This window comes from Patagioenas fasciata, chromosome 2 (assembly GCF_037038585.1).
Source record: "Patagioenas fasciata isolate bPatFas1 chromosome 2, bPatFas1.hap1, whole genome shotgun sequence".
NCBI classification, from domain to species: Eukaryota; Metazoa; Chordata; class Aves; order Columbiformes; family Columbidae; genus Patagioenas; species Patagioenas fasciata.
Window position 1 is genome coordinate 122,775,102 of NC_092521.1, and position 9,526 is coordinate 122,784,627.

The 9,526-nt window shown below is 40.1% G+C and overlaps 1 protein-coding gene across 1 annotated transcript; it reads left to right on the top strand.

Annotated features, from left to right (window-relative positions):
• Positions 1-4,201: 4,201 nt before the first annotated feature.
• Positions 4,202-8,494, top strand: LOC136098144 (C-C chemokine receptor type 5-like). Its single transcript, XM_065831297.2, has 2 exons — positions 4,202-4,336; positions 5,010-8,494. The coding sequence occupies exon 2, from the start codon at positions 5,021-5,023 to the stop codon at positions 6,098-6,100; it is 1,080 nt and encodes a 359-aa protein (XP_065687369.1). The 5' UTR covers positions 4,202-4,336; positions 5,010-5,020; the 3' UTR covers positions 6,101-8,494.
• The last annotated feature ends 1,032 nt before the right edge of the window (positions 8,495-9,526 follow it).

Below are 9,526 nucleotides of genomic sequence, written 5' to 3' on the forward strand. Positions count from 1 at the left end.
CTCTGAAGCTGTGATTTCCTTGACTTCCATTAAGGAATGGCAGCATCCAAAGCAAGACATCTCCATTGGGCTTTTGGTATTTCAAAATATTTTGAGAATACTAAGGACTGAGCGCAGGAAAGGCATCCCTTTAGTGCCTTTGTGAGGTTGATAGGATGAGATACTCCAGAACCCTACAAAGCGATGTTAAGGGGAAGAAGGGGCTTGCACTTTATTAGGCATCTTCTTAGGTTTTCTCTGTCAGGGCCTCTCAGGCGTCTGATAAGGCACCATCTCTTTCTTGCTTTCTCTGTGCTGTTCCTATCTCCTGTGTGGTTTATTTGATGTCTAAGAAGGATCTAAAAAGCTCTTGATGTTGCAGCTTCCGTCTAACTCTAAAAGTCACAGGAATCAGCCACAAGGAAATGTGTTGATAAGAAATCAGATTCTATCAGACTTTTCTGAAGCTTAATTCCAGAAACTATGTAACGGTGTTATTTAAAAAGAAGCTGAGACTCCCTATATAGACTAAGTCATAGTCTTACAAGAGGGATTAAAATAGAAAACACAGTCCAAAAGATCAGGTTAGAGAAAAGTAGAATAAACCCAACCTTCTAAAATATAACTCAGAGCAAGCCAACAGAAAGTGCAGATAATTCTAAGCAAAAGTGTAAGCTTTATTCAAAGGTTTAACTTTTTGTTCAGGGACAAAAACCCTAAAAGAATTGTAATGACTGAGAAATGTAAAGGGATGAACCTCATCTAAATTGCTCCTGATTCAAAGAGGCTAGCTAAATGAAAAAGAGAAAACAATAATATAAAACCTTTTTTCTAAAGCTACAGCTGTGGGTTGTGAAACTTTTGACTTCAGCTCCAAGGAGGATCCTCCACAATTTCAACATCTCTGCACATCTCGCAGAGTTAGAAAAGTAACATCTGACGACCCATTTTTAGAAAAAGGAGAAGTGCTCCTTGATTTTTTTTAAATGAAAACAGATTTTTTTGCTAGAAGTTTTCAAATTGATACATCCTCCTTCATGCAGGAAGAGGTGTTTTTTACCTTCTTCTCGTGACTCACAAATCAGTTTAGCACTACTCTTGATGTAATAATCCAAACCACCACTGGCACCATAAGATATATGGTAAGTCCTCTCTGCTTCTTTTTGGTTTTTTTTAAATCATGTAATAGTTTCTTAGGTAGTCTAATGCCTGAGGTGAAAAATACTTGTGGAATCTTGCCGGTGTACTCATCTCTAAAAATTACCCTGGGGAAAGGCATATGTTAAATGGAATACACTATGTTTAAGGGACAGAACCACTAGAAGACTTGAGCAGAGGATCCAGGTAAGCAAAGAAAGGAATCTCTAGAGATTGATCTGAGTAAAAAATACAATGGAATATGCCTCTCTGATTTTTTCTCTGAAGATGATATGTAATGATGGAAATCTGGATTTTAAACTGTTCCTGCAAACACAAAACAGGCTATTTGAGTGAAGAGTACTTATTCTTCTCACAGGGTGGCTACAGAAAATCTGATGTATTTTAAACAGTCACATGGAACCTGTTTACATGCAGCACAGCTTGGCATTCTACCTCCGTTTACTACAACTTTTAAATTGTTGCCACTTTATACCACTGTGCAAATTAACTGAAACTCACTTTAATAAAATCTTTGCCTCTTTAAAAACAGAGAGCTCTGACCTGAAACTCAGCATGCAACAGTGACATGAGTTCACTCAGTTTTTCTATGGAGAGCTTTACTCTTGAAAACTGCATGCCTGCTAGTCTCAACCAGCGCAACAGAATTTACATAGCAGATGGCAAATTTCTAGAAATATTGCATTTATGTAAACTGTATTCAAGATAATATAGACCTCTTTTTGAAATGCCCTTTCTTCAGAGATCTTCCAGGATTATCTTGTTTTTTTTTTTTTCCTGAGTTAGAGGAAGGAACCACTCAGAGGGGACACCACAATTTAAGAATGCACAAAGGGTTGCAAGGAAGAAGGTGTGATGCAGGGAAGATGTGGTTGTCATTCCAAGAAGGCAGAGAAAAAAGAGGGAAGGCACTAAAACAGCAGTTAGCAGGAAGACATGGTTCTTGTTAAAAAAATTACTGCAATATCAAAGCAGTATTTTTCAGTAATATTTGCAGGAATCTTGTCAATCACATGCTCATGAAATCTCACTCTGGCTTTATAAGCCAGCTGTTTCTCATACCCGTGTTTCTGCATGAGCATCACGCAGGTGCAAAATGTTTGAGACAGGATGTGCTGGGTCTGGCACTGTGTTGCAGCCAGTTCCTCATCCCATAATCCCAATACACAGCATGGCTGACTGACACATCAGAAGTGGGGATATTTAGCTATATGCAGTAGCAGAGACTTGTACTGCCAGGGTATGCAACACAGACCTAGCAGATAGAGCTAAAGGGAACATTAAATATCTGTGCAGTGCCCAAGTCTTGTCATGTTTTGAAGTAAAGAAGTTAATGTTTTAGACAGAAGAGTGTTTTATAAAGTTGCTTCTTTTGTTTTCTAAAAGAGTTGCTGAAAGTACTTCAGAAATATAAACACTTAGATACTCTAACATCAACTTATTTACTGTCAATACACCTGAGCCACAGCCACTTCCTTTACCAACAAAACCACTATCTCAGTGTTGTAATGACTATGTAGTTAGTATGGCTGTGGAAAAAAACTGTTTTACAGAGATTGCCAGAGCTTCCTGAAAGCTGGTCTTTGAGGACTCAACAGCATTTATTATGTCCCTAAAAAATTGCATCTACGCAAAGCTGAGACCCAGTGTGTTAAAACGCACCAATATTCTCTTATTCCTTATTCCCTACAGTAAAACTTAATGCCAAACTCAACATGCCAAATAATGTCTGAAGATGGATGCTCTCATTCTTTATATTGTTGGAAGCAGTGTTAAAAGCCAGACTAAGGAAGACTGTGAAGAGAGGGTGGAAAAAGGTTTACAAAAGCAGCACCTCTTTTTGTTTACAAAGTGCAGATTTTGCTTCCCCCTTTTGGAACACTCATGTCTGCACTGTGCTGCATAAGAATCTACACCAGGAGGTGACAGCTCAGGAGAGACTCAGTTCCTTTTTTAATGTCATAGGAAAGTGGTCAAAGACCCAGGAACCAGTCTCTTCCCCAAGACCTCGGTTTAGGTTTAGTTGAGTTAACCACTTCGACAGAAATTAAGAAAAGGTCATTAGCATTTTCAGTGATCTGTGCTTACAACGGAAAATAGTCCTTTCACCTGAACAGTTTTGTCTAGAGAGAAAAAAAGAGGCACTTGAGGGATTTCACATGCAGTAAATCAGATTGGACCACTATGAGCTTCTACCAAAAGCAGACTGGGGACCTAGCTCTGTGTCACTCCAGTGACCATGAAGGATATTTGTAATCTCTGACTTTCACTTCCTCACTAAGTGACCACGAAGACACTTGGTCCCTCTGACACCTGTCTTCACAAAATCCTCTTGCCAGCTTCTCTCTGGACACACAGGAATTCTTCCCTTTTCTCCAGGGGTCCGTGAGAAGACAGATCTCCTCTACTTTTCAGAGACCAAATGACACAACACTGTGCTTCTGCATCTGGCTCACAGTCCTACCAGGGACTTGGGAAAGGGGGAGGGTGTGGTGACAGGAGAGGCTGACATCAAACTCCAAAGCCTTTACCTGCTCCCAATATAACAGAACTTTCCTCAGAGCTTTCAAAGTTCAGCTGCATCACTTACCTCCCAGGCTGTGACTCCTTGCAAGGGAAGCCCAGTCCCTCCAGCAATCCCCAAACCAAAACTGGAGAGACAACTCCAGTTGGGCAACTCTTGCACTTTGTTAATTTACTCCTGCAGCTCACTGGAAACACTGACTAACAAAGGATGAAGGACGATATCAAACAGCCACTACACAGGAAGAAACGTTAGCGCACACACACATAGCGATGGCCATATCTGTCTTTTGCCTGTGTAGTCCTCCAAAACACTTAGCAAATCTAACATTTAGAGCTCATGATTCATGGCTGTTAAACAGCTCCTGAAACAAGGAATCAAAACGTCCTTCATCTCCAAGCACTCAGAATGTCTTTTGATTGACAGGAAGATGCCACAACAGGTACACATGCTGTAGACTGCACTGATAGCAACTGTCATCTTTTATGCCATTTGCCAAGGGTTTGCCTATCTGTTTCTCCTGCAGGACTGCAAACCAGAGCTACCCAAGACCAGCACGTTCCCACAGCTGTTGCCTGACCCTGATTCTGAAAAAGACACAGCATTTGCCATTTTAACCCAGGCCAACAGCACTGACTTGCTGCTCTGCAACACCCAGGACAGCAGATCTACCAGGTGGGTATGTTTAGTGCTGGGCACAGGTCATTTCTACACCTCCAGTGACCTGATTCCCACAGGCATTAAAGTTCCCAGGAACTCATGAACAACCTGAACAAACATCAGTCAGCTGCGTTTTACTCAAGTCACAGCATCTTTGCAGGCACTGGTTTACATCTTGCCAATGCCTGGTCCTCCTCGGGTCAGGGCTACAGTACGGGCTGGCATGATGAGAAGATGGCCATGTCCCGAGGAAAAGCACAGCTATGCTCAGCATGCCAGCCACTGTGCTTTCCTGGTGCTGAGTTGCTGGCTCCCTCTCCCCTTTGGAAAGCCACTGCTGAGCAAAACAGCCCTGAACTATTCACTGCTCAGATTAAATTAATAATTCCTTGGATTCTGGTTGGGTCAGGCAGCTGACAGGCTCCACCTAGGAGGAAAAATGCACCAGACAGCATACACATAGGAAATGACAAGCAGCACAATTCCAACATGCAGCAATGTGACTTCACATATGGATGATAGGTTTCCTGGGAACTCTGCAATTTCATTCTCTTCCACACCTTGACGCAGTAATGTTTATGTGAGCAATAGCCAAAAGCAGTACAGATGAGAACATCAGGGTGTTTCATTCTCCTCACTGCCAATCTTGGAGCTTCCTCTAGTTTAACAACCCATTCTTCCTTTCCAGACCAACACACCATGGACATAATGGAAAACCATACCATGGACTTATCTGACTGGCCACTGACAACAGAATTCGAGTACAGTGATTCGACACCATGCCCGGGAACCGAGGAAAAGCACTTTGCAGCAAATCTTCTGCCACCGCTGTATTCTTTGGTGGTGATATTTGGCCTCACAGGCAACATGCTCGTTGTCCTTATCCTGGTGAAATACAAGAGGTTGAAGAGTATGACTGACATCTACCTGCTCAATTTGGCAATTTCTGATTTGCTGTTTATATTTTCTCTCCCTTTTTGGGCTTACTATGCTGCTCACGACTGGATTTTTGGAGACGCGCTGTGTAGAATTCTCTCAGGTGTCTACCTCCTTGGCTTCTACAGTGGGATCTTCTTCATCATCCTCTTGACCCTAGACAGGTATCTGGCCATAGTGCATGCAGTGTTTGCTTTAAAAGCTAGGACAGTTACCTACGGTATCCTTACCAGCGCCGTCACTTGGGCTGTTGCTCTCTGTGCTTCAGTTCCTGGGATAGTATTTCACAAATCTCAGAAGGAACATTCACGCTATACTTGCAGTGCTCATTATCCCTCAGAACAGAGAGATCTATGGAAGCAATTCCTGACCTTAAAAATGAACATCCTGGGACTTGTTATTCCAATGTTAATTATGATCTGCAGCTACACACAAATTATAAAGACTTTACTGCAATGTAGGAATGAGAAGAAGCATAAAGCAGTCAGGCTTATTTTTATCATCATGATTGTTTACCTTTTGTTCTGGGCACCATACAACATTTGCATTCTCTTGCGTGACTTTCAAGGTATATTTTCCATCACCACCTGTGAAGGCAACGGTCAACTGCACAAAGCAACCCAAGTGACAGAAACAATCTCAATGATCCACTGTTGTATCAACCCTGTGATTTATGCCTTCGCTGGAGAAAAATTCAGGAAGTATCTTCATAGCTTTTTCCGAAAGCAGATTGCATTCCACTTCTCTAAATACTGTCCCGTTTTCTATGTTGACACAGCTGAACGGGCTAGCTCCACCTACACACAATCTACTGGAGAACAAGAAGTTTCTGCTGCATTGTAAGTTGTGTCTAGCGAAAAAGTAGAATTGACTTTTGTGAAATCAATCTGTGATGAAAGCCTGCAGAATCTGTTATTGATATTGGCTCTAAGTCACCTGTAAAAGATCATACAATACATATTTACCAAAGCTTTTTTGCTCATAGGTTTGGGTATTTGTACATAAATATAAAGGATGTATCAAATTAGCTAGCTAGATACGCTGATGTGGGATTCTGTAGAGAAAATAAGTGTTCTCTTTTTTTTTTTTTTTGTGAATATAGAAGCATCATTTTGTACTAGAGTGCCCACAACCACACAAAGGCTGAGGGTCTAAGCTAGCAGTCTCATAAACTGATTTTTTGAAGTGAACTAGAGATTAGAAATTGATACTGGTTATTTAGAAACATCTGTTTACTGTACCTTAGACAAGAAATCTCACTCACTTAAATATAGTCTCAGACACATCTTTTACCAGTCTGGTTGTGTATCTCTGTAACTAATAGCAAATTACTGATGTCCGTGATACAAAATTTTTACAAGTGGTGTAGGAAAAATGTATACATTTAGAAGAGACTGATATTTCAAGCTATATTTTCCTTTGTGTATAGTTGAGTACCAACCTCTTGGATCTTTCTTGTAATACTTTTAACTACTAGATGTTGATATCTAAGTGACTTGAGAGTTTGGTATTTCAGAAGGCTATCTTTTAGTCGACTGCAGTTTTATATGCCATTCGTACTAAAAAGCTAATATATAGATGTATCATTGATCAATAAATCTATGTGTTTACAATATTTTAAAACTAAAGTATCGCACATGGACCTTTAACCAGGTTAGATCAAGTGTGGACAAAGAGTCAACACGTTTTTAGTGCAGTGATTTTGCTTGCCATTTTTCTAGCCTACATAAGATGAAAACTTTAAAATGTCAAAGAAGTGCAGTCATACTGACTGCAAAACCACAACAGCATTAGAGGTGTGAAAATGATTTCTGAAAAGGTTGACCCAGATGCTTTAGAGATAAGCATCTGCTATAAATGTTCGTCAAAACATATGAATAGGTAAAAATATTCATCGTTCCAGAGAGTCCAGGCCATAGAGCATCTCTTTTGTTTTAGAAGCAGGTATCATTTTGAGGCCATGACAATGGAGTTTTACAGAGAGCAAAAGCTTCCATAATTAGTAAGACTGATGGTTTAGGCTTCCTGTTACAGTTCGGATCCTGCAAAGCACTTGAACACATAGAAAACATTAAATATGTGGATACTGAGATGCTTAATATCATACCATAATCACGCTACTAATTGATTTAGGCCAAGTTGTCCTTTCTAGCATTTCTTACGTTTCCTGTAAGACATACAGTTTTGGGCTACTCTGGAAACAAGAAACTAAAAGTGAATGTTTTGATTGCTGTTCTTATCCAGTAGGGCAATTTCTGTTTCCCAGCTCCTCTAGATAGCCTTTTAAATAAAATTTTCAAAGGCACAAATGTTTCAAACAACCCCAAAGAGATTTTACATTGCAGAGTGCTTGCGAAAGCAGGAAGCAAAATAGGGAAATCTTTGCTTGTCAGACCACTTGGTTTAAGTTATTCAATTTTGTCATATTAGGCACCACTTTTGGACTACGTCCTCATGGGAAGTATAGCAAAAGTATACTACATCTTGTAGTTCACAAGGTTTTCATCTGCATGCTATTTTTTAAGACGGCATCAACTACTTTCTGGACTTTGTATATGCTTTTAAAACTTAACTGTATCAGTACAAGCAGAAATAAGGCAACTACAGAATAAAATGACAAATATATGCATTTATTTTCTAAAGAGATAGCAAGCTACAGGCACTAACCTCTAGATAGGCTGGCTTTTTTCTCTCTCTCTAGAATACCTTTATGAAAATATTTTTACATTTTATTCTGCTCTTGACTACAACTTCCATTTGGCCCCTAAGACACCTTGGCTTTAAGAAGTTACTTTCTCTGGAGGGCTTTGATGCCAGGCAGGTTACATATCTTGAACAGCCCTGCAGGAGCCAAGTAGAATAACAAAACATACACAAGCACACTGACAAGCTTTTCTGAGAGGCATGTCAAAAAGCAGCCCCAGTCCTTTGCAGTGTTCTCTTCTATAGTGTGGATCTTTCCAAGCAACAAGCAGCTTCTGAGTTGGATCTTACAGACTGGCGGCCCAGCGGATCAGCAGCTTATCAAGAGTTTCTCTCACTTCTTCGAGAAAGGACCACGACAGCAAATGAGAACAAAGCAGATTTCAGCTATTGCAGTGAACTGTGATCCACATTCAAGTAGAAAATAGAAAACGCAGTATTTGGTAGCACTGCTGGTGCATTCAATTAAGGACTCTGCCAATAGATTGTAATAATATTTTGTATTATACAATCAATTAAAGTTGTTTAACTACTTTTGTGTGTTGATACTTTCTCCCTCCACCCACCTTCTTCTTTCTTTTTTTCTTTTTTTTTTTTTTTAAATACCCAGAAGAATCAAAAAGGAAGAGAAATTCCTCTTCATAACAGGTTGCTATAATGCTGAAACAGCAAGCAGGACAAATTCAGGGTTTTACAAGTGCACTTAGAACCAGTATCACCAAATCACACAGGATCATCAGGATAACTCCAGTGTTCTTAAGTGCTTGCCACTAATAATCTAATAATAGATATGCTATTTTGGTTGTCATTACATTTGTTTTCATTTATTTTTACAAGTGGGAAAAACACTATCTCACACAAATCACTTTGATCCTTGATTAATATTAAGTGTTTTAAAATAAAAGAGCACACAAAGGAGTTGTTAGTATATTAGGACCTGTCCTAGTGACCAAAGAGCTGAGCTCTGATAATTGCAGTAGACTTGTGAATACACGTAAATTCTTAAGATTATGGTGCCATCATGTGGCCATACTTTAAGGTGTCACGCTACGAAGCGTTGACTACCCTGGCACTGCTTTTGGTGCTTCTTTCTTTCGAAACATTTCTTTTCCTAAAAGGATCTTCTATCAAAATCACAAACCCCGCTATGGGCAGCATCAACGTTATGCAAACAGCAGCAAGCCTTAGAAAACACTCAGGATACTAAGAAGGGAAGCCCACTGGAGGCACAGCCACATCTTAATGATTCAGGCAGATGCAAGAGTGTGATATAGGAGAAGTGAAGCTTATTCGAGCGCCTGCACAAGTTTTGATTGTGCTCATGTTGTCCGGATTACAACCTCCTCCTCTGGAAGGAGAGCATTTGGCACTCCTGTGCGCAGTCTGAAAGTTACAAGAATAAAAATATATTCCCTACAGTATTTGCTTTGGAAAGACAATATGGATTGAAACTTGGATGGAGGTGAAGATGCTCACGCTCCAAACCTCTTACAGGTCTTGCAAAGTGTGATATTTCCTTTATTATCCCCCAACAGAAGGTGGCAGCACCAACACCCCAAAGCGAGG

Coding starts and splice junctions, on each gene's coding strand:
- LOC136098144 (XM_065831297.2), top strand. CDS start 5,021: ATGGACATAATGGAAAACCATACCATGGACTTATCTGACTGGCCACTG.